Source organism: Narcine bancroftii, chromosome 3 (genome assembly GCF_036971445.1).
Source record: "Narcine bancroftii isolate sNarBan1 chromosome 3, sNarBan1.hap1, whole genome shotgun sequence".
Classification (NCBI taxonomy): Eukaryota; Metazoa; Chordata; class Chondrichthyes; order Torpediniformes; family Narcinidae; genus Narcine; species Narcine bancroftii.
Genome location: NC_091471.1, coordinates 165,022,655 through 165,048,611, shown reverse-complemented (window position 1 = coordinate 165,048,611; position 25,957 = coordinate 165,022,655). Strand labels below are relative to the sequence as shown.

The following is a 25,957-nucleotide window of genomic DNA, read 5'->3' as shown; positions in this document are numbered from 1 at the left end:
GCCTTCCAGACCTCTGGGGGGTGGGGGGGATTCCATCCAATATGAAGGATTTTACCTATTGACTAATACCTATTTACCTATAATTTACCTATTGGCTGTCAGCTTTTGGGTAAGGTCACTTGAAATGAGGAACAAACTGTAGTTTCCCTTCACTTTACCCTTCACTCCTTTCATACACAGCATCTTCAACCATGGTAGTGGGGTTATTTCGAGAAGAGGAACATTGTAATCGAACTCAGTTTGTCTACTGTGATGTACCTGTACTGCCCTGCTATTTAGTAGCCGGAAGCAGAGAAAATAGTTTGGGTCAATCATGATGTTTTACATTGATCAAGCCTCCAACATTCGGCTCTGTGTTACAATGCTATTGATCTATTTGCTAACATACTGGTGCTTAAGCATTTATTAAATATTTAGTTTAATTCAGATAACAACGAGCACACTACAGGGTGTTGGGCTGCATTTGTCTTCTTCTGAGCAGTTTCCCAAAGTCCAGAGATCATATTATTGCAGAAAGGTACTTTGATAAAGCTACTGGCATCCAGGTCATATAGGAATTGACTATTTGCTACAATAGAAACTTTAAACTTCAAAAGTTAGAAGATTGCAGGGAACAAAATTGAAGAAATATGTTTTTCATGATTTTCTGTGTTTCTCTTTAAATGTTAGATAGAAAAGTCCATGTGCTTTAAATTTTCGAAGAATAATTCAGACTCTTTGTGGTTAAGTTTCACATTAAAATCTGATGAAAGTGAAATTAGTAGCACAGGACTTTCATTTATTATACTTCACTGTTCTTATATATTTACCCACATTTTCTTTCATGTGTAAATGGGAAATGAAATTTTAGGAACTGCTCCACATCTTGCCTGTCAGCATTTAATCCGTGGTGAGAAAATGTTTCTTGTTATCTTCAGTTTGTAAAGTCAAGTTAAGCTGAGACACAGTGTTGAAGGTAATGGGGCAAAAATTGCTGGCAATGCTCATCAGGGCCGGTGGCATTTGTGGAGAGTGGACACAAGATGGTATGTTAGTTAATAATTCTTCAAAGAACTAGACAAATAAGCAAATAATCATGTTTTAAGTTACAGAGAGAGTGGGTGGGGGTGGGGAGAACGGGGGAATGGCAGGTTCTTGCACAGTATGGCTAGATGTGATTGAACTGGTTCTAGAAATGTCATGAAGTGACATTGATGACTGACCTGTTATTTTCCTGAAATCTATTCCTACAAAATCAACATTTTAAGTTTTTTTTGTCATATTATATGTAATTCAGTTGGAATGGTTCATCTTGCAAGCAGTCTGACAGGTCATTTCTAGCATTCATAAATGTGTAAAAAGCTCAATTTGGAGAGCTGCAAGGAGAAGGCAGAGAATTAGTCCCAGGCAATGGCAGCATGAGAGCACTGATGTGAGCTTCACTCCGAAGCCTGAAGGCTGTGGGAAGGAAAATGTCTTTAAGCCAATTAGTGCTCACCATCACACCCCCGATGGGAGGGGGGGGGGGCGGAGGTGATGGGTCATTCGGTGCGTTGGCTGCCTTTTCTAGGCAGCAGGGGACATAGGTGGAGTCCATGGAGGGGAAGAAAGTGTGTGTGATGTTCTGAGCTGCATTTGCCACCTTCTGTTGCTTCCTCCAATTTTGAGCAGAGCAGCTCCCATCCCACACTGTGATGCTTCCCCAAGTATGCTTTTGATGGTACATCTATGGAAGGTGCTGAGGGACAGGGGACAGTTTTGGTTATGATACTGCAAAGAGTTAGGAATCATAATTTCACAGTTTGAGCATACTGTGTAAATAAACAAGATAGTGACATATCCAGTTGCAATGTTCTTTTTAAGTTGAATTTGGTGTTTGCTACTTTTCATGATAATGTAACGTAAATATTTCTGTGTATGATTAGTAATGAAAAAAAGCAACTAAAACAGCATTCTATTTGAAAATGACACATGCAGAGAAAAATAATATATTTATATTCACCTCACCCGGTAGATCCTGTGGTGAGTACCTTTGCTGTCAGATACTTTCTTCTTAGAGTTTGTTCTTAATTTGGCTTCTTGCAGCTTTGAGAAACTCTGGTCATGGAACATATTATATATTATTCAGTGGCACTTGTAGTTTTGCTTTCACAGCACTTACATTTATTTTGCTTTGTTCCTTGCTGAAAATTGGATACAGTAAATCCAAAACCTCTTAGCAGTGAGCATTTCAGATGGATCTAAAATGAATACACAGAAGTACTGGAGAAATTCAGCAGGACCAGAGGAGATAGGGATATATAACCAACATTTTGCAAAGAAGGGCTCAGGCCTGAAATGTCATTTATAAAATCTTTGCCTCCCATTGATGCTACAGGACCTACTGACTTTCTCCACCACTTACGTGCATCAATGCAATCAGAATGTAGCACGATGAAAGGGCCAAAGGCTTTATTGATCTAAAGATCCAAGCATGCCTCAGCATGCTGCTGCCTCATGTCCAAGTATAGGTATGAGGGAGGAGACTAGTGCTCTCAGCCTTTATTAGGGGTCTTTAAGGGGAGGGGCTACCAATTCATGTGGCAGGCCAGCTTGCCCAGCTCAGTGTGGAATGTGCCCGCAGTACCATGTTCCACCACCCAGAGTGTCTGCAGTCTGAAAGATATTTTTAAACAATTAACCATTACCACTTTCTGATAATTTCTTGAAAACATATCTATCTCTGGTTTACTTTTGTTCTTCTGAACTAGTCTGCCTTATTTGACTCACCACAGTAATATTTGCAGTTGATCAATATCATTCCAATCACGAAGTGTTTCAACCAATTTCTCGTTTTCAGACTAGTTTACTTCATCATCCAGTCAGGGGAGAAATCCATTTTTTGAAAACGTTGCAAAATCATACTCTTTCTCAAGTCAAATAGGAAAGTCTGCAGGTACTGGGATTGGGTGCAATTCATAGAAGTGCTGGAGAAACTCAGTAGGTCACACAGCACCTATAGGAAGCAAAGGGTTACCCTTACCTTCATTTTGCTGCTGTATTACATTCAGTTTCTCTGCAGCACATTTTGACATTTACTGAAGTGTGACTGAGAGCACTCAAGACCAGAGAAAGTACAACATTCAGTGAGAATAACACACAATAGTCTTTGGACTGAACTGGGTTTTGGCGGGGATCCAGGATTTATATCAGGATATGCAGGGGAGGAGACAGTCCTTAGGACGTAACGTCAATAGTGAATTCCCAGTTCACTACAATCACCCCTTCCTTCAGAATGAAGCCTGTGGGTGAAACAGAGAGCATAGTATAGTCAAAGAAAAAAAAGTTTTTACAATATTTACAAATTCAACCTGTCAGGAGGTCTGGAGATGTGGGCAGAGTGCTGTAGTGTGGGCAGGCTCTGGACTTCCTGATCCTCCTGTGGTTCCAGGACCTCTGGGCATGGGTGATCTGGCTCTGGTTGAGGGGTTGTGATAATCCAGATTCTATCACCAATGTGTATATGTACATATGTACAGATGGTAGTGTAGGATGAATGTGATTGGCTGAGAGTGTAGCCACAACTACTGGCAGGTCTTAAAGGATTGCTCCTAGCCAGACCAGGTCATTCTGGACTGGTCGACCTATTTGTGATATGCTCCAGTCTTTTAGTTAATAAAGGCCTTGGTTTGGATCAACAAGTCTTTGGTTCTTTCGACGCGCGCTACAGGGGTGGCTGGAACCACTTCCTGAGTTCTCTCACCTGAGTCCCTTGGTGTTTCCCATGGAACACTGGGTAGGCTCCCTTGAGGTGATGGACATTCAGTTCCAGTGGAAGCCAGGTCCCTGATTGAGGCAGTGTCCTCCCTGCCATCTGGGTATACCACGTAGGCATAGCAAGGAGTAGGTGCCCTCTCTCGACCAGGGGGTCGGTTTTGCTCTTCCTCACGTGCTTCCGAAGCAGCACTAGTCCTGGTGCTGTAAGCCAAGTCGGGAGGGTGGTCCCTGACGTTGACTTTCTCTCAATAGAAAACATCAGCTCCTGAGGTGTTACATATGTCGCAGTGCAAAGTAGCGACCTGATGGAGAGGAGCGCCATGGGTAGGACATCCTGCCAGTGTGAGCTTGGAAGTTCTTTGAAGCAGAGGGCCAATTTTATGGCCTTCCAAACCATAGCGTTCTCCTTCTCAACCAGTCCATTCCCTCGGAGGTTGTAGCTGGTTATCCTGCTGGAACTGACGCAGCTCCTTGCTCAGAAATGATGATCCCTGATCGCTATGGATATAGTCGGGATACGCGAACAGGGCGAAAATGTAGTCTAGGGCCCTAATGATAAATGGCATGGAAGTGTCGTGGCAGGGAATGGCGAACGGGAAACGTGAATACTCCACGATGACTGTGAGGAAGTGCACGTTCCCATTCATGGATGGGAGGGGTCTCCTGAAATTGACACTGAGTCGTTCAAAGGGCCGGGATGCCTTTATCAGGTGTGCTTTGCTGGGGTGGTAGAAGTGCGGCTTGCTCTCAGTGCAGACCTGACAGGACCTGGTCATTTCCCTGACTTCCTCAATTGAGTAGGGTAAATTGCGTGCCTTGATAAAATGAACTATTCTCGTGATACCTGGGTGGCAGAGCTAATTGTGTAGTGATTGCAACTGGCTAGTGTGTGCAGAGGAACAGCTTCCTCTGGACAGAGCTTCTGGAAGCTCATAGAGAGACCCAGGTGAGTAGACTATGTTTCATAGTTGTAGGTAGAGAGTTCGATCCTCCACCGAGTGATTTTATAATTTTTAATTTTTTCCCCGTTTTGTATTATTGAACATGAATGCTACTGATCACTGGTCTGTGAGGAGTGTGAATTTCCTGCCCACCAGGTAATGCCTCCAGTGCCTGATGGCCTCGACAATGGCTTGAGCCTCTTTCTCCACTGATGGATTACGAAGCTCATGACTTTGTAGGGTCCTGGGAAAAAAAATGCAACGGGCCTACCCACCTGATTAAGGATCACAGCCTGGGCTACATCTGAAGCATCACTTGCCACCTGGAAAGGTACATTCTCATCCATTGTATGCATGGTGGCCTTTACAATGTGGCTTGTGACGTAGTTGAAAGCATTTTGAGCTTCAGCCGTCAGTAGGAAGGAAGTAGTTTTTAAGAGGGGATGAACCTTGTCTGCATATTGGAGCATCCACTGTGTGCAATATGAGAGGAAGCCAGGCACCTACTCAGAGCTTTCATGGTCCTCGGGATTGGGAGTTCCAATAGGGGAATCATCCTGTCGGGGTCAATGATGCCATTCTCCACCATGTAGGCCAAGATGGCTAGGCATTTAGCCCTGAGCATGTACTTACTGGTGCTGTAAGTGAGGTTCCGGGCCTCAGCTGCATGGAGAAAATTCTGGAGATTGGCGTCATGGTCCTCCAGAGAGTGGCCAGAAATGGTAACGTTGTCGAGGTTAGGGAAGGTGGCCTTCAACTTACATTCGTCCACCATTCAGTCCATTTTTCTCTAAAAGATTGAGACCACATTTTGGACCATAAATGGAACCCTCCAGAACTGATAGACTCCCATTATCCTCAAATGCAGTGTAGGGAAGGTCCTCAGAAAGGATTGGCAATTGGTGGTAAGCAGCTTTAAGATTGATGGTCGAATAAACCTTTTATTGCGCAATTTTGTACACCTTGTCCGAAACTGAGGGAGGGTGTATGCATCCAGGAGTGTAAAATGATTAACAGTCAATTACTAACCCCTTTACTTCCCCCTTTACGACAACCACCTGCGCTCTCCATAGGCTGGTACTGTGCTTGATAATGTTCTCATCAAGCAGTCACTGTGTCTCAGCCTTGATGAATGCCCGGTCCTCTGCATTGTAGGGCCTGCTTTTCATTGTAATTGGTCTACAATCGGTGCTCAGATCCGGGAACAGAGGAAGTGGATCTATATTCAGTGTTGAGAGATAACAAATGGCATCAGAGTTTTGGGTCCTTCCATTCTGAACCATAATGGGAGGGAGAGGACCAGAAAAATTCAGGGTCACGTTTTTAAAGTGTCAGAAGTCCAGACCCAACAAGACCGGTGCACATAAATTCTTAAGTACATACATTCTGAACTTACAGAATTCCCCCTCCTGCAAAGATAAATTAACTGTACAATTTTCTTAAATATTTACAGACTGAGATTGGGACACAAAAAAATTATGATAATTTTAAGAGCTTTAAGATTTCGTTTTTGGATGTCTCTGCATCTATGTAGCTCTCAGTCGAGCCAGATTTAATTAAACATTTCAGTTTATGTCCGTTAACCCCCACCTTGACCTTGGAATTGTTCAGTTGGTGTGGTATCTCCTGGTCCAACACCATTGTTGCCAGGACTCTGGAGATGCAGTCATTCTCCTCGTTGGGGTTGCTCCCACCCCCTTGCAGATTGTCGAGCAGGCAAAATGGTGGGGCCACGAGGTGCAGTAAGATAGTCGCTCTCCTTCAGATGGCTCCAATTTTGAAAACCAGTAAGATAGTGGAGACCAGGCGGTGCACTAATATGGTTGCTCCCCCTTCTCGTCTGATGAAGATGGTGCCAGTTTTGAAACACAGCAAGATGGCCACCGGGGTTTCCTGCATCTCTGCTCTCAACACGCGACCCCACAGGAAAGCCATGGTGCACAACACTGGCATTGGAACGTCGTGGGTTTGGACTTTAGATGGCCTGGTGGTGGTCGGGCAAGCATTGGACCTCTCAGCGCTCCCCCTTGCCCTGCAGGCTGCCATCCAGTGTCCCTTCTTTCCACAACCGGAGCAGATGGAGTCTTTAGCAGGAAATCGAGTTCTTGGGTGCTGCTGCCAACCGAAGAAGAAGAATCTTTTGGTGTCAGAGGTCACCGGTGTCAGGGCCTATGCCACGTGTGGAGACTCTCCAGGAATCAGATAATCCTGGAGGGTGCCTTGCAGGTTACCAACTCCCAGTTGGGCTCTCTCCAGTGACTTGGCCAGTCTCATGCTGTCAGACAGCACTGCCTTCCTCCAGCAAACACTGCCTGATGTACTTGGACCTCACACCACCAACAAGAGCGTCCTGGAATCTGCTTGTCTTCCCGCTCTCGGGCTGTTCTGTCTTCGTACCTGCTGTCCCTTGTGAGTGCTCATAGGATAAGGACAAAATCTTCAATGGACTCACCAGGCTGCTGCTTCCATTGCAAGAGCTGACGCCTCACTAGGACGACATTTTGGGGCCTCACGTAACGGGCCTTCAGCCTTTCGTCAGCCGATTCATAAGTTGTGCAGTCCCTGACGATCGGGAATCCTTTAGGACCAATGCGCGAGAGGAGCACCGACCTTTTGAGTTCTTCTGTGGAGTAGACTGTTTGTGTGGGTGCAAGGTACATTTGGAAGCAATTCAGCCAGTATGTGAATTCCTCCGGTGCCTCTGGGGACAGAGGGTCGATTAGGAGTGTCGCTGGTTTCAACAGAGCTTCCATCTTCTTCTTTACTGAATAAAATTGCATTGTGACTGAGAGCACTCAAGACCAGAGAGAGTACAATACGCTTTTATTCAGTAAGAATAACATGCAATAGTCTTTGGACTGAACTGGAGTTTTGGTGGGGATCCAGGGTTTACATCAGGATAAGCAGGGATGAAGTTCGGGAAGGAGCCAATCCTTGGGACATCACATCAGTGGTGAATTCCCAGTTGACTGCACTTACCCATTTCCTTGTTAAGTTTCCACTCATTATTTCAAGAGACATTGTGCAAAGATCACCTGAGTTGTTTTCTATGAGCTGACACAATCTTATTTTGTTCAGTATTCCTTTCATCATTTTCCATCAGGTTAGACAGGAAGTTAATATCCTTTTACTCATGCTTATTGTCCCTGTATTCTTTCCACAACCTGTCAGATAAAACATACCTTTAAGTCTTGATAAAGGGTGCCAGCTTGAAGCATTGACTAATCATCTCTCCATGAATGGTGCCTGACCTGCTGAGTTCCTCCATCTTTTTAACGCAATTCATTTCCAAAGCCACATCAAACTCGAATCATTCTGTCATTCAGTTCCTGAAGATTCTGATGAACTTACCTGTTTTCCAAAACTAACAGTGGCATTATAAGCCACATAATATGACACAGTTTTAAAAAAAAAGGCTGTATTCTTCAATATTTGATATGTTTCCTGTATTTGTCTTGTTAAATCTTTGCAGAGCAATGTTGGAAAAATTAATGAACATTTTCCAATCGTAAAATTTATTACAAGAGCTGTTTGATCTCATTGAGGAGAGAAATCATAAATCAAAATTGTAAGGAAAATGTTTTTGCAGTTTTGGAATTTAATCATTCTTATATGAAGTGCTTGTGATTGTTTTTTAAAAAAATACTTTCACAAACTCTTATCCTTTGCTGTTTAACCAAACCACCAGATTGGTAATTTGCCATTGTTAATTGAGCTTATTATTATTATTTATTTATTTGGTAGTCCATCATTAAAACTTCTTTCACTCATTATAAACTCTACAATGTACAGGTCTTTTCATTAGTTGGGAAGATGAGCAAAGATTAGGAAATTTCTTCACTTCAGCTCAAAAAGCAAACGTAACTACTGTAGAAATGGAAGGCAGGAGAAAAGGATTCCATGTTTGTGAGTTTAACACCACAAAGTTTTACTTTTGGTTCAAACTAAATGGAACTCTGCCTTTTATTTATAAACTTAGATATTCAGACCAATTTACTTTGCCATGACACCTTTTCAAAGACTCATCCAATCCTGCAGGTCGTAGGAGATGAATACTAATCCAATCAGCATATTAAAAAGACATGTCCACATTTCATTTCCCACCCAGTCAGGCAGGGCATTTCAAAGAAAACAATTTCTCCTTATCTCCCTGCTAGTCCTTTTGACAATTAGCTCCAGCTGCTGACCTCCTCGTCAGTTGGAATACCAGCTCCTTATCTAAATAGGAACATCTCCATAAGATCAGCTCATAGCTCTGTTCTGAGCACAATGAATAATCTTTCCAAATGATCCATGATTTCATAACAATAAAGCTATTAAACTTGAATGCAGTGAGTTGTAGGTTAATGCATGTGTCAAAACTGGTTTGCACATATTAATGAATTATCATTCATGCCTTATGATTGTATTCATAGTTCTTGAGTTCAAGATAATGATGCAGTTAGTTCTGAGAATGAATAAAAATCACTCTCCCAGAGTATGAAATAAAACACCCGAGAGAAATTATATTTTTAATCACTTCTTAGATCTGAATTTTGAAATAAGCTCAAAAACAACTGGAGAATAGTTTCATTAGCTTGGATCAATTATTAATTTATAACCTTGTTAAACAAAGCACTGAAATATCTTCCTAGTGCATTAAAGAAGAGATGATATTTTACTCACAGGATTTTAATAGTCAACATAAAAGTCTTAAGCTGTAAAACAAAATTGCAAAGGAAAACTGGGTGTGGGATTGAGCCTGTCCACTTCTCAGCATCAGTCCGAAGTGCGGAATACTAAGTACACCAGCTAGTTGATCCATATCTCTTATTGTCCTTCCATCATCTAAAATTTTTATGATATATTATTTGTTCAACCATAGTTGGAGAACTGTGTCTGATTCACTTTAACCATTTTTCCCCAGGGTGTAGGAGGTTAATAAAATCATGAAGGGCTTCGATAAAGTGAACGACCTCTGGCTTTTTTAGCAGGCAGGGGAGCCTAAAACAAAAGGGCAAAGCTATAACATGAGGGGGGAATGATTTAAATGAACCTGAGGGACACCTGTTTTGCAAATGGGAGTCGCTCAGATAAGCAACATGGCTGCCATGGAGAAGATGGGCTGAAAGGCCTGTTTCATGCTCTATAACCTGATGCTGCTGTAAACTTATGACAAGGAGATTAAAAAGAAAGTGCAGAAGAGATTTCCAGAATGGTACCAAAGGGAGAGGGATTTCATGAACAAAGGGGGCATCTAAAAGATGAAAACAGATTGGGCAATCGACCAACAGTTGAAGACAAAGGGGGGAGCAGTCATCGTTAGAGTGGGCTGAGTCAGAGTGGTAAGGCTTCAGCTCAACAGGCTTTGGCAAGAACAGGTGAGAGGTGAGGAATAGTCAGATTTGAAGTCAGAAAGGGCCACCCTATTGGAGGAACAAAAAGGATTCACCAGGTAGGCACAGGTAAGGGTAGGTTTTAGATATCATATATTTTGTTCATCTAGTCATAGACAGTGGGAATGGCAGTCAAGAAAGGGGAATGCTCCTCTTGCAAAATGTGGGTCATTAGGGAAGCCAGCAGTATCCCTGATGACTTCATCTATGAGAATTGAATCAGCTGCAGTTCCTGACAAGCCGAGTTAAGGACTTGGAGCTGGAGTTAGATGAACTCCGGATCATTTGGGAGGCTGAGTGGGTGATAGACAGGGGTTACAGGAATGCTATCACATGTTGGAGGAGAGTAGATGGGTGATAGTCAGGAGAGGGAAAGGGAACAGGCAGGCACTGCAGGGCACCCCTGTGGCCATCCCCCTCAATAACAAGTACACCATTTTAGATACTGTTGAGGGGGGGGGGAAATGACCTACTAGAGACAAGCCACGACGATTAGGTCTCTGCCATGGAGTCTGGTCCTGTGGCTAAGAAGGGTGGAGAAGATGTGAACTGCAGTGATAGGGGATTCCATAGTTTGGGGATAGATAAGAAGTTCTGTAGAAGAGATTGAGTATCCTGAATGGTATGTTGCCTCCCTGGTACCATGGACCGAGATATCTCAGATCAAGTTCATGGCATTCTTAGGAGGGAGGGTGAGCAGTCAGATGTCGTGGTCTATGTAAGGACCAATGGCATGGGTAGGAAGGGTGAAGTGGTCCTGCATAGAGAGTTCAAGGAGTTGGGCACTAGGTTGAAGGACATGACTTCCAGGGTTGTGATTTCAGGACTGCGACCCGTGCCACATGGTGCTGAGGTTAGAAATAGGAGGATAATACCAGATAGCTAAAGACATGGTGCAGGAGGGAGGACTTCAGGTTTCTTGATCATTGGGCTCTCTTCCAGGAAAGGTGGGACCAGTTCTGACAGAGCAGTTTGCATTTGAACTGGAAGTGGATTAATATCCTTGCGGGAAGGTTTGCTAGTGCTGCTCTGGTGGGTTTGAACTAGATTTGCAGGAGGAGGGGAACCAGAGTGCCATAGCAGATAGAGGAGTGGAGGAGGGAAAAATTATGTTAAAATTGCATACACTGTTAGAAGTCAATGGGTTAAATGTGTTGGAAATGTTCTGAGGTGCATCTATTTTAATGCAAGGAGTATTGTAGGAAAGGCAGATGAACTTAGAGTGTGGATTGGCATGTGGAATTATGACAGTGTGGACATTAGTGTAACTTGGTTGCAGGATGGGCAGGACTGGCAGCTCAATGTTCCCAGCTTCCGATGCTTTAGGAGCAATAGAAGGGGAGGATGAAAGGCGGAGGAGAGGCATTGCTTGTCAAGGAAAATATCACAGCTGTGCTGAGGCAGGACGCTCATCTATATGTGTAGAGCAGAGGAATGGGAAAGGTATGACCTCACTCATGCAGTTCTATTATAGACTGCCCAATAATCAGTGAGAATTGGAAGAGCAAATCTGTAGAGAGATAGCAGACAGCTGCAGGAAACACAAGGTTGTGATAGTAAGAGATTTTAACTTTCCACATATTGACTGGGGCTCCGATACTGTAAAAGGGCTGGATGGCTGAAGATTGTCAAATGTGTTCAGGAAAGTTTTCTAAATCATATATATAGTGACACCAACTAGAGAGAGTGGAATACTGGATCTCCTATTAGGGAACAAGACAGGACAGGTGACAGAAGTATGTGTAGGGGAAGATTTTGGGTCCAGTGATCATAAAGCCATTAGTTTCAGGTTAATTATGGAGAAGGATAGGTCTGGGTTTGAGTTAAGATTCTAAATTGGAGAAAGGTCAATTGTGAGGAAATGAGAAAGGATCTAGTATCCATGGGTTAGGATAAATTGTTTTTGGGCAAGGACGTGCGAGGTTAAGTTTTGAGAGTACAAAGATCATATGTTCCTGTCAGGATCAAAGACAAGGTTGGAAGGCATAGGGAACCTTGGTTTTCGAGGGATAATTGGGATCTGGTTAAGAAGAGAGAAGAGTATGGGAAACATGGAGAAAATGAGATCGTTGAGGAGTACACAAATGCAAGAGAAATCTTAAGAAAGAAATCAGGAAGGCTAAAAGAAGACATGAGGTTGCTTTGGCTGACAACAAGATTGAAAATCTTAAGGGCTTTTACAGGTATATTAAGAGCAAAGGAATAGTAAATGACAAGTGTAGATAAATCCCCAGGGTCTGACAAGATATTCCCTCGAACCTTGGGAAAGACTAGTGTATAAATTGTTGGAGCTCTGGGAGAAATATTTAAAACATCCTTTACCACAGGTGTTGTGCCAGAGGATTAGAGGTTAGCTCACATTGTCACGTTGTTTAAAAAAAGCTTCAAAAGTAACCCTGGAAATTACAGGCCAGTGCGCCTAATGTCAATAATAGGTAAGTAATTGGAATGTTTTTCAAGAGATCAGATAATATAATTATTTGGATAGCCAGAAAGTGATTAGGGATATTCAACATGGCTTTGTGTATGTAAGGTCATGTTTAATCAAGAAGTTTACCAGGAAAGTTGATGAAGGAAAGGCTGTAGATATTGTCTGTGTGGACTTTAGTAAGACCTTCGATGAGGTCCCTCATGGGAGGTTAGTCAGAAAGGTTCAGATACTAGGTATTCATGGTGAAGGAGTGAACTGGATTCAACATAGCTGGACAGGAGAAGCCAGAGAGTAGTGGAGGATGATTGCTTCTCAGACTGGAGACCTGAGACTAGTGGTGTGCCTCAGGGAGCATTGCTGGGACTATTGTTGTTTGTTGCCAATATCAATGATCTGGATGATAATGTGGTAAATTGGATCAGCAAATTTGCAGATGGTACTAAGATTGCATCTGGGCCAGTTGAAAAAATGGGCTGAAAAATGGCAGGTGGAATTTAATGCAAACAAGTGTTAGGTGTTGCATTTGGAAGGACAAACCAAGGAAGGACCTACATGGTAAATGGCAGAGTGCTGAGGAGTGCGGTAGAACAGAAGGATCTGGGAATACAGATACTTAATTCCCTGATAGTGGCATCATAGGTGGATAGGGTTGTAAAGAGAGCTTTTGAAATATTGGTCTTCATAAATCAAAGTATTGAGTACAGGAGTTAGGATGTTATTTTAAAGTTATATAAGATATTGGTGAGGCCAAATTTGGAGTATTGTGTGTAATTTTGTTCATTTAATTACAGGAAAGATATCAATTAAGATATAAATTTACTAGGATGTTGCTCGGACTTCAGGAACTGAGTTACAGTGTAAGTTTAAACAGGTTAGGACTGGAGCATAGAAAAATGAGGGGAGATTTGATGGAGGTATTTAAAATTATAAGGGGCATAATCAGAGCAAATATAGATAGGCTTTTTTCCACTGAAGGGAGGTGTTACATAGACAGTAACCATCTCCTGTTCTGTCTGAAGTCACATCCAGCTGTCCATCAACATTGAGGCACCACCCAGCCTCTCCAGCCTGCCAATCAGGTGTGAGCCCACCAGCCAGAGCACGCCCTTCCATTGGCCAGCCCCGTACCTCACAACTCCTGCTGAGTAGGGCAGGTTATAAAACTGCAGCACCTCAGTTTCACTTTCTTTTTGCCATGTGGTTGCAGATAAGGGACTAGCAACCCCTTAAGCTAACCAGGGTATCACTGTATACACAGCCGATACCAGTATAGTAGCCGTGCTCCCAATTATCATGGGTACGGGAGTGTGTATATCCCTGTAGGTAGCCCATGTGTAGGGTACCCTCCGTAATTGGAATCCCCTTTCCCTCTGGGCATATTCCTGGGTTGGAAGCCGGTTGTATCCCCCCTCCTCTCTCCTGGAACTGCTTTTGATTGCATGCTGCTGAAAGGATTTAGCTTTCAACTGCTTGTAAATTGTGAATTACTTTGCTTTGCACTGTCTGCCACTGTGTTGCTGGGGGAGACAGTCTGTCTGTTTCTGTGTTAATAAATTATTTACTTATCCATTGCTTGAGTCTGGACTCATTTCCTTCTGAACCCCAAATGAATCTCAACACAACAGCAGGTGAGATATAAACTTAGAGGCCGTGGCTATGAGTGAATGGGGAAAGGTTGAGGGGGAATGTGGGGGAACCTCTTTACACAGAGAGTGGTGGGGGTGTGGAATGAGCTTCCAGCTGAAGTGGTGAATGCGGGCTTAATTTTAACATTTAAGAGGAATTTGGACCGGAACATGGATGGAAGAGGTATGGAGGGGCTATGGACTAGGTGCAGGTCAGTGAGACTAGGCAGGAAAAAAAATGGTTCAGCACAGACTAGAAGGGCCAACGAGGCCTGTTTTTTTTTGCTGTAATGTTCTATGGTTCTCTGCTCTGTGGATGCCATGAACATTGACTTCTCCGGTTTCTGTTACCCCCCCACCCCCACCCATCTTCTGCCCCCTCTCTCCTTTCCTCTAGCTTTCTCTCTCTCTATTTTCCTCTAGTTCTCTCTCTGACTTCCCTTTTCTATCTGTCTCCTTTTATAGAGGCAAAATCAATTTTCACCTTTCCACCAACATCTTTTGGTTTTTGGTCTCGATTCCTCCCCCTTTATCTCCCAGACTTTAATCAGATGCCTGCCTGTTTTTTGTTATACCTTGAAGGAGGGCTTAGGCCTGAAGCATCAATAATATTTCTTTACATCTGATGGACATTGCAAGACCAATTGTGCTCCTCCAGCATTTAATGTGTGTGTTTACTATAATCACACCATCTACAGACTTCTGTTTTTCACTTCTTTGGAGGCAAGTAAGTAGCTAAAAGGCAGATTAGAAATCTGCCTCACTATGTTCCCACAGAATGAACGTTTTGTTAAAAGTAAGAACAATTTACTGATGATAGCTTAAAGTTGTGATTGTTTATTGTAGCAGGGAATATTAAAAGTTAAAGGGAGCAAACAATGAGATGCTGGAGGGTCAGGCAGCATCCATGGGTGTAAATGGTCAGTCGACATTTTGGATCCAATCACGATCATTTGGTTCAGATGAGAAACATTGACTCACCATTTCTACCCATGGATACTGCCTGACCTGCTGAGTTCCCTGAGCAGTTTATTGTTATTAAGACTCCAGCATCTGCAGCGGGAAGATCGAATGGAAGTGTTGAAGATCATGAGCATTTTTAATGGTGGAAAGAGAGGGATAGTCAAGCTGGTGACCAAAGGGTGAAAGTCGAAAATATTTATTTCAATGATTAGGTGTCCACTGTCTAAAAGCATTTTAATATCATCAGACAATTTGCATATTAAAAGGGGTGTTGAGTCAGTGCACAAGAGGGAGATTGAAAACTTGGCCGAATGGTGCACCAACAACAACCTTGTACTCAATGCCACCAAAACCAAGGAGCTGAATGATGATTTCAGGAGGGGAAAACCAGAGGTGTAATCCAGAGCTCATTGGGAGATCAGAGGATGAGAGAGTGAGCAAATTTAAATTCCTTGTTGTCTCTATCTTGGAGGAACTTTCCTGAACCCAACACACCAGTAGCATAGTGAAGAAAGGACATCAGCTCCTCTACTTTGTCAGGAGTTTGTGGAGGTTCCGTATGACATGGAAAACCTTGACACTCTTCTACAGATGTGTAGTGGAAAGTGTGCTGACCAGCTGCATCATGGCCTAGTATGGGAGCAGCAATACTTCTGAGTGGAAAGCCCTGCGACAGGAAGTGGACGCAGTCCAGTACATCACGGGCAAAACTTTCCCCTCCATCGAGAAAATGTACATGGAACTCTGCAGTTGGAAAGCCGCAGCAATCATCAAGGATCGACCCAGGACATGCTCTGTTCTTGCTGCTGCCATCTGGAAAGAGGTATAGGTGCCACAAGACTCATATCTCCAGGGCCAGGAAAAATTGCTGCCCCTCCACCATCAGACTTCCAAACAACAAACTCAAAGACTCGTTTAAGGACTCTTACTTGGCACATTATTTTTGATTGAAAATTTGTTTTCTGTATTGCAGTTTGTTTACATTTCCTTCTTGTTTACATGTCTCTTATTTGTATACATTATCTTTTCTTGAGTACAGTTATTTCACCTCCAATAATTGGCAATTCTGCCTGGCCTGCAAGAAAAATCATCTCAGAGTTGTACGTGATGTCATGTAAGTATTCTGACAATAAATCTGAACTTTGAACTTTGCTTTTGCTCAGTTTCCTATGCAGTCGCAGCTTAAGCATGTGAAATGGATGAGTTTGAAATGTGTTCCCAGTCAGTCATACTGCCTGCAGCAGTTCTGCATTGCTATATTGTTCCTGGTCTGAAATGTTTTCAGTTGGTTCAATTATTAGATACTAATGCGTAAAATTATTGATTTAATTTGGTAATGAACCATAAGCGCATCCTTGGTCTTGTGATACATTTTACGATGAGTAGTTCTCAGGTTTTTAGCAGATTTGTCAGACTTTCATGTGTGTTTTTACAAAGTCCAATAATATAACAGCAATGAGTACCAATCGATTGCTGTTGTGTATTTCTGTTGCACTGCACTCTAACAGCGTAGTTTGTTAATGCAATGAAAACTAAGAGGCTAATTAACATAAGGAAATTGATGAGAAGAGTGAGAGTCTAACCAAACATTAATATTTACTGGGAATAATTTATATGTTTGGATAAAATGTGATGCAGGAAGTCAGGTCAAAGCAGCGCTTGGTGCCTGTTTGGGACTTAGGAAGCCTTTGTAGTTCCAATTATCACCCTCCTCTGTCCCCTCCCTGCTTTATCTGTCCATTATCCTTGCTCCACTTATCACCCACTGACACCTCTTTTTCATCTCCTTTCCTTTTTATATGGGCTGCCTTCTATCCCTTCTAATGCAGAGTCTCAACCTGATACATCAGCAATTCCTTCACCCCCCTTTGTGGGTTTCTTCAGTGGTTTGTTTGGTTTTTTTTTGCTGAGTTTTGTGTCAGTCATGTGAATTTTAAATTGTCCTATCCCAAATGTTGGGGCACATTTGCCCTCAATTGACAAGAGTCTGAGATGGGGTCCTTGTTACCCATATAGCTGAGGGAACTGTGTGGCCCTGGGCTGGGACCAGAACGTTCAGAGTGTTACGAAGTTGGATGTGTCCTATGGGCATTTTCTTCTGGAAATCTGGTGTTTACTCAGTTGCACTTCTAGATATTGAAATAGTCATTTAAAGAATATGGGCTTCCATTCATATTTATTGTCTCTTCTCGATTTAATTAAGTATACTATAGTTGTTTTTGCAGTGATTTTTTTTTTAAACAAGGTGCCTATTTGGCTGCAGCAAGTAAAACTTTTGGTGCATATGTAGATTTAAATATAAATTTGCGGCACAGCATGGTCATGTGCCCTTCCGGCCTATAAGCCTGTGCTCCCTGAATACACCTATTAACCCACAAACCCTGTAAAACACAAAAATCTGTAGACACCATGGTTGAAGTAAAAATACACAATGCTGGAGAAACTCAGCAGGTCAAACAAAAAACCTTGATGAAGAGCTCAAGCCTGAAACATCAGTTATGTATTTTTACCTTTGCTATATAAATGAGATTGTTTGACCTGGTGAGTTTCTCCAGCATTGTGAGTTTTTAACCACAAACCCTGTACTTTTATGAAGGGTGGGACAAAATCAGAGCACCTGAAGAAAAGCCATGCAGAGATGGGGAAAACATACAGACTCCTTAGCACTGGATTTCTAACTTAGGCTGCTGCTGTATTAGTGTTATGCTCTCTGTACAAACAGACCATATTTATGGTAATAAACACATTTATCCCATTCTAGATTGTACCAAAAATCCAACTCTAGTTACTTGGGGATGTTGGTTCTTCTTGAACCACTGGAGATCTTGTGGAGATGAGTAAGTCCATTCAGGGAACACCTGATTTGAGAAGAAATAAGAATCCATTCAGGAATAAGAATGCCATTCAGGAGAAGTGACACATTTTTTTTTTTGAATACTTTATTTAACATTTTTCAATTAAAATACAAATACTTCCATCCCCCCTTCCCTCCTCCACCCCACCCCCCCAAATCTCACCCTCCTCCCTCCCCCATGATGGACCCCAAAGTAGGAAAAAAGAATGGAAACTTAAACCATTAAGCAAAGTTATACATTAAGAAGCCTCACCATCACAGCAGGCACCAGGGAATGCAACATTTTAACCAAATATAATCCAAATAAAGGCTCCATATTAAAAAAAAAATTGTCTCGTAAATTGTATTTTTTCCCAGTGGAATGCATGACCTCAAATTCATATGCTCCCTCTGTAATCCTAAATCAGTCTCACCTTTCCAAGTAATAGCTACTTATTTCCGTGCTGCCACTACTGATCTTAAAAACGCAAACTGAGACTTAGTCAATCTCAAAACTAAACTCAACTTTTTAACATTACTCAATAAAAACAATGTAGGGTCCATAGGTAATTGAATCTTTAACACGTTCTCTAAAATTCCTTAAGTCATGTCCAGAAAATCTTAACTTTATCACAGAACCAAGTTGAACGTACAGAAGTGACACAGCTTTACTAGCAGACTCCCCAACATGGGACCAAATTTTGGCAGATTCTTTAAATAGTTTCAGTTTAATTGTCACAAAGTGATCAGAGTTCTTTTGTGATCAGACTAATAGGCTATTTCCAATATTCACACACCCATGTAGTGAGCACAATTACCAAGAATGGGATTGCACTGAAAAGAGAGATTAATTAGCGCGAAGTAAGGGAAACCTCATAGCACTGTTGTGGGATTCACCTGATGGCTGTTAGGAAGAAACTGGCTTTAAGGCTATTGGTGCATGGTTTGACATTATTGAGCCTTTTCACTAATGGGAGAAGAGAATGTGCCGGGGTATGATGGGTCCTTCAGTATGTTTGTCTTTCCAAAGCAGTGGGAGATGTAGATGGGGTTCATGGAGGGAAGGGAAATTCGTATGATATTCTGAGCTGTCTACTATTTTCTTGAGAAGAGCAGCTCCCATCCTATGCTGTGAGGCATTTTCTTTCAATGGTATACCTCTGGAAGTTGTTGAGGCACAAGGGGGATCATGCCAAATGTCCTTGTTCTTCTCATGAAGTAATGGTGTTGGTGAGCTTCTTGATTGTCATTTCAACATGTCTCTCTCCTTGAAACTGGGGATTTGAAGTAAAAGACTGCGATAATGAAGCCTGACTTGAGTTCTATGCTGAATGACATCACAAAGTGCATCAATTTATTAACTTTTGAACAAATGAAGTACAAATATGGTATAACTCACGGTACAATGTTTGCATACCACCAACTGAGAAGCTGCTTGAAGGACAAATTGGGAAGCAGGCTGAGGTTACCAGAAGGAAGCAGTTTTGAATAGGTGATTACAGACACAATGATAATTAAAAGATTTATAACAAACATGTACATCAAGCTGCGAGAGAAAGAGAACGAGGAAATAACCTGTAAACCCAAACAAAAGTGGGAACAAGATCTAAACATAAAAATAAAGAATGAAACATGGGAAAAGCTATGCTCCAGAACTATGAGAAATACAATAAACACGAGGTTACGCATGATACAATATAATTAGTTACACAGGCTATACACCACGCCCCAAAAGTTAAATAAATGGGACCCATCAGTATCAGAGAGATGTTTTCACTGTAAGAAGGAAACGGAAACATACAATTTGGGCATGTGAGCAAGTGGAAAAGTTTTGGGAAGATCTAAATCAGGTATTAAATAAAATCACAAAAAATAACATACCAAAATATCCAGAGATCTTTCTTCTAAGTAATATAAGAAGTAAAGAACTTGGCCTCGATTTGGATGAAGCACAAAAAAGATTTGTTATGATAGCCTTAGCTGTAGCAAAAAAAATGTATAATGTCAACCTGGAAATCAGAAGAGAGCCTGAGAATACAGCAATGGTACATAGAAATGAATAAATGTATTCCATTGGAAAAAAATAACATATAATTTAAGAAATAACATCACAGTATTCGAACAAATTTGGGAACCGTACATGAAATACAACAGAGAAGTCCTACCGCGGACCTCCACCACCTAAAATGACAGAATGAGAAGAAGAGGAAATGAACTGACCCAGTATGTAAAAGTAGATGACACAATTTTCTTGTTTATTTTCATTGTGTGATTACATTGTTTAATGGGTTTAATGTATTGTATATGTTGAATGTTTAGTGGATGGGGAGGGGGGTGGGAAGGATGGAGGGAAGGGAGGGGGGAAAAAGGTGAAAAAATGACACTGTGTATATTCAAGAGGGAAATGTTTGTGTGTATTTTGGTCAATATGGTTCATAGTGTGAAAAATTTAAAAAAAAATTAAAATAATGTATCCAATCCAAAAAGTGAACTATGATTCCTTGGTTCCTTCAGTTTCAATGCTCCTTTCAATTCTGACCTCCCTTTAAATACATGTGAATCTGTTTGCTGCCATTCATGGGAATTTACCAGAGCCTGAATTCCCACCCTCCCTTTAAACTCACCAGCATCACTAGAAAATTTCTCGCAATACTGTCTTACATCTTAAAAAAAATGTCAGTGTATCGAAAAAGCTAACATCCATTGGTCCAAAAAATCTGCTTGTTCAGCACCACCAAAATCTTGAGCACATCGGATTATTCGAGTTGTACTGAACCTCAGCCTCATGTATGCAGCCAATCTTCCTGATTCCTGCAGAAGCTGGGCTGTGATTCATTTTTAGCAATAAGTACAATGCGTACAGATCTTTGTCTCCATCCTTAATGAAATCCTGGAAAGTGCCATTTCAGTCTTAAACTACTTCTCGGTTATTAATTGCATAATCATAAAAAGCTAAAAAATAAGAGCAGTCGTGGGCCCTCTAGCCCATCGAACCTGCTCCACAATTCAATAAGATCATGACTGGATCTAGAGTGGACTTAGCTCCACTTACCCACCTAATCCCCATAATTTCTGGGTGTCAGAAATTCAGTGGTGCAACCACCACTGCTTCATTGGGCTGAGAATTCCACAGATCAGATTCAATGCTCTTTGTGTAAAGCATTTCTGTCTTAAATCTGACCCCACAAATCTTGAGGCTGTGTCCCCTTATATTAGTCTCACCTGTTAATGGAAAAAACTTCCCTGCTTTTTTTTTAGCTATTTTCTATGCCTTTAAGAGATCCTTCGAAATTTCAGTGAGTATAATTCCATGCTAATGCATGTCATCTCATAACCTCACCCCTCATTTTCAGAATCAATGCACTACCTTTAAAGCTAGCATATCCTTTCTTAATGAAGGGCTCAGGCCTGAAACGTTGGTTATGTATTTTTAGCTTTGCTGTATAAAACACGCTGTTTGAACTGCTGAGTTTCTCCAGCATTGTGTGTTTTACTTGTATGTTTCCCCAAGTCAGGAGATCAGAACTGCATGCCTCGAGGTGCAGCCTCACCATTCCCCTGTGTAGGTGCAGGAGAACCTCCTTGCTTTTAAATTCAACCCCACTAAGGCCAACATTCCATTTCCTTTCTTAATTACCTTCTGCATCTGCAAACTAAAAGTTTAAAGGACCAAGCATGTGGAATATTTCATATGAAGCATTGGAAGTATGAATTAAAGAATAATGCTTTCTTTCCAAGCATATTTGTCACATTTATGCCTGCTGCTTTATTACTTTTACATTAGCAGGAAATATCAAAATAATAACAGTTCAACAAAACAACACAATTCATATTTAAGCTGGTGAAGGACTTTGAAAGCCAGCAAATAATTGAACAAGACTTTTCTTGCCACCGGTTTGTATGCATATATTATTTAATTTTTACTCATGGCTGGCCTAGCAGTTAGCATAACACCTTTACAGTGCCAGCGATCAGGACTGGACCGGGATTCGAATCCTGCGCTGTCTGGAAGGAGTTTGTACATTTTCTCCATGTCTCCATGGGTTTTTTTTTCTGGCAGGTCCAGTTTCCTCCCACAGTTCAAAACTGTACTGGGGGTGTAGGATAATGGGGTGTAAATTGGGTGGCATCGACTCATGAGCAAAATGGCCTGTAACCATGCTGTATGTCTAAATGTAAATCTAAAATATTTATCACGTAAGCTCATCTCCAAGGTTGATACAACCACTCTGTTACATGAATAATAATTTATCGGTAATGTAAAAAGTGGTGAGTGTCAATGCACATTTCAGCAACAAGAGGGTGGAAGAATGTATGGAGTTTACATTTGTAGAGAACTGAGACTTCAAATGTATAAACCAGCATCATGTGGTAAAGTGACAGGCCTGGCATCCAGGGATCTGTACTATAAACCCATCGTCTGCTCCATCTTTCCCATCAATTGCACCTTGGCACCTACTCCTGTGATCACAAGAAACGCTACACTTGTGCCCACATCTCCTCCTTATCACCATTTGGGGCCCCAAACAGTCTTTCAAAGTGAAGCAACAATTTACTTGTGAACTTTCAGTGGTCATATCCTGCATCTGGTTCTCCCACGGCAATTTCCTCTATATCGGAGAGCCTGGTTGCAGATTGGGAGATTGCGGCATTGAGCACCTTCATTTTGTCTGCCACAGTAGCGGTGATCTGCCAGTGGCCACCATTTCAGTTCCCTACCCCATTCCCATGCTGACATGTCTGTCCATGGTCTCATGTACTGACAGACTGAGACCACCCACAAATTGGAGGAACAACACCATCATATTCCACTGGGCATCTTCCAACCAGATGGCATTAACATTGACTTCTCCAGTTTCCCTCAGGTTCTTCCACCATCAATCTTTCTTTCTCTATCCCCATGTCTCTATATCTCCTTTTATCTCTCTCTCTCCCCTCCCTCTGACTCCTAGTCACAATTTCTGCATCCACAGAGCCATACCCCTCCCACAATCAACTCTCATTGAACCTCTCCTATCATCCTATCGACGTCCTCTCATCGCTTTTCGCTTGTTGGCCTATGCTCCTCCCTCCCTTAACCATTTTATTGAGGCGAGGGCTTGCTTTTTGCTCCTGCCTTGATGAAGGTCTCAGGCCTGAAACATTGGCTATGTCTCTTTACCTCTTATAGTCGCTGCAAGACCAGCTGAGTTCATCCAGCATTTTTGAGGTTTTGATTCAAAACAAACCTTTGGGTTTTTTTTGTATTTAAATCCTTTATTTATAACATGCAAAACTTATAACCTTCTTCTTTATTGTTCAATGAAAAGTTTTTAAGTAACATTCCAAGTAGTTGATTCTTAATAACAAAATATTGGTATAAAAGTTAATGTGGCTTAAGGATATTTAATGTCGTTCAGCAATATTCAACGTCATTACGATGTTTAACAATCTTTAATGTTCTTTTAGGATGCGTAACTTTCTTTAATGATGCTTAAAGGTTGCTTAAACATTGTTCAATGTTATTAAACGTTCAACAGAAATTGTTGACACATAACTCACCCTCCTCAGCTCTCCAACTGATAACTTGCATGGGGGAACCTATATTTAAACTCCCACTCATGCATGTTTCTTTGTGCACGCGATGGTCCCGGCTCCAAGGATTCACTGCCAGGGCATGAGCCAATCACTGATGCACAACCAGGATCGTCTAGCACCGCAAACGGAGCCGGTCTTCGCGCATGCACCTGCTGGCACGTGCGTAGGGGTTGGAATTTTATGTTTATTAGAATCTTCTGTTTGTAATTTGCCCACTATGTGAACTGCACAGTGGGGGTAAAGATGATAAAAGAAGACCTGCGTATTGTTTTGAATGTTACATAGTTAATTGTTTATTATATTGATATATTCTGTGTGTTTGTTTTTCTTTATGGTAGTAATTATTATAATGATAGCCATAGTATCTTATAATAATTAGGAGCTGACGTAAGATCAAAATGCTCGCTCCTTACCTGTTGTTGGTCAGCATCCCATTGGTTCCCACGGGTGTCAGCGGCATCCCGGAGGTTAGTAGGCCGTGTGCGGCTGTCTTGGGTAAACTTGCACCTCTCATTTTGTTCATTTTAGATTGGTCAGAGTGTTTGAGCTACCGAAAGAAAATAGACACACACGCCGAGAGCAGTTCAGTTTATACAAATGTTTATTACAAATTCAAAAGGTGATTTCAAACTACAATATGCAAGCCCTTCCCAACTATACTTATCAACGCCTGGACTGGTCCCAACTGCCGAAGCGAGGCAACAACTGCACACTTGTAATAGTTTGTCAGGGCTTCTCCATCTCCCCCGACCGGGACATTGGCTGGACTTAAGAAGTTCTTCTTCTTGCTGAGAGATGTTGCCACCTCTCAGAGAGTCTCAAACTTCAGCAGTGGGATCATGGCTTATATTATCCAAAAACTGCTTACCCAAGCACCTATTCCCAGTACAGCAAGAAAGATAAGCGAGCAAGCTAGCATGCTAAGCTTCTATCGAATAACATAATTTTCAGCCTATCACTTTGAATACAATGGTTTATTTTGCATCAAGGCTAGGCCTCTGACAGCCTGTGACCAAAACAAGCAGGAAGATGTCCTTTCTTCAGATAACTGCATTTCTGGCCCTTCGGAGGAATTTAGCTTACGTCTGCAGATTCTAAAAAAACAAGCAGGTTCTCTGCCTTCCAGAAGCAAAGGCTGCAAAAGTTAAAAAAATGGTTTAAATCTTCCATTACAGCGACCAAGTTGTTTACAATTTTTTAAAACTGTACCTTAGTGTAAGTGACAACAAAACAATTCAATTCATTTGCAGAATAAATGGCAGAAGGAGGACATGACATCACAAACTACCATTGGTCCATCCTGTTGTGGAAGAGTCTGTGGTTTTCCTACCTTGGTTTTGATGTGGCTGATGAGACCACAGATGTGGGTGGAAGCAAGTAATTCTCGAACCCAAATAATTTTCCAAGAAGAATAAAGAGTTTTAGATAGAGTGTTGAGAGGTAGCCATTCTCATCAGCAAATAGTCCAGTCAGCTGGGGGTGCAAAGTTAAATTATTGAAATAAAGATACACAAGAAGGGTGCGGAAAATCTATTTTACTCTCAAGTAGATATGATCTGGAACTCACTGCTTCCAGAGGTGGTGCCAACAGAATTGATCATCAACTGGAAAATTGCAGGGAAATGGGACTGACAGAATTGCTTCACTAAAGGCAGCAGAGACTCAATGGGGCCAAAGGCCTCTTTGTTGTTATGTTTCTGCAAAGCAAACCCAAGATGAGCACCCGTGTGTTCTTGAGTTGACTTTCATCTCAGGTGATTCTGGGTTTGACTGAGAACCAAGTAATCTCGATTCCACCCAACTGCAAACCTCTGGTGTCTGGTGGCCAGAGAGGAAAATAATAGGAGTGACTCTGTGATGATGGAAATTTCCAACTGAGGTTAATTGAGTCAGGGAGCTCAACATATATGTATTAATGAGGCAGGTGTGTCAACAGGTTGCTCCCCAGACAGCTGATTACACTGAATAGTTTGGTATCTAAGCCTTATCGCAACAAAGGTATGACTTGAGCTATCACGTTTCTCCGTGCTTAATGTCAACATTCAGTCCAAGAATGTGAAACCTTAAGTTCACAGCAGCGCAAATTAGTAACAAGAGCAAGCTTAAATTTTATTGCTGGACTGAAAGAAGGGGGATGAAAATTACTTTTCAACGTCCTGGTAAATGGCAGTCTCTTGATGCTACTTTGACTCTTTTAAATGCATTAGAGTTTACATGAAATTGTTTTTCTCCATGTTGATAATATAATGATGGAAAATAATTTGCCTGCCCACCTGCCTGAAAAGACAGCTGCAGGAATGGAGGCTCATATTTGTCAAACAAATGCCCATGAGCAGTTGCTCAGAAAACTGATTATACAGAACACAATGGCAGGAAAGTTAATTTTCAGCATCCTGGAAAATTGCACGTGAAATGGCAAAGGTCATATGTTCGTGAGCAAGAGCTATTCAATTCAGTCCATTCGCTACCCCCAGTGG

At 41.8% G+C, this 25,957-nt stretch overlaps 1 protein-coding gene across 20 annotated transcripts in view; it reads left to right on the top strand.

Moving 5' to 3' along the window:
- The window catches only part of ccser1 (coiled-coil serine-rich protein 1), a 1,096,421-nt gene that overhangs the window by 368,989 nt on the left and 701,475 nt on the right, over nt 1–25,957 (top strand). The window contains exons 8-9 of one of the 20 annotated variants that reach the window (XM_069925714.1): nt 16,110–16,184; nt 17,832–18,227. The exons of the other annotated variants lie outside the window; for them this stretch is intronic. Of the exons in view, the coding sequence (XP_069781815.1) occupies nt 16,110–16,184; nt 17,832–17,907 (151 nt within the window). The 3' untranslated portion in view covers nt 17,908–18,227. Of the gene's footprint in view, nt 1–16,109; nt 16,185–17,831; nt 18,228–25,957 lie in introns of those variants that run through there. 20 annotated transcript variants of the gene reach the window in all.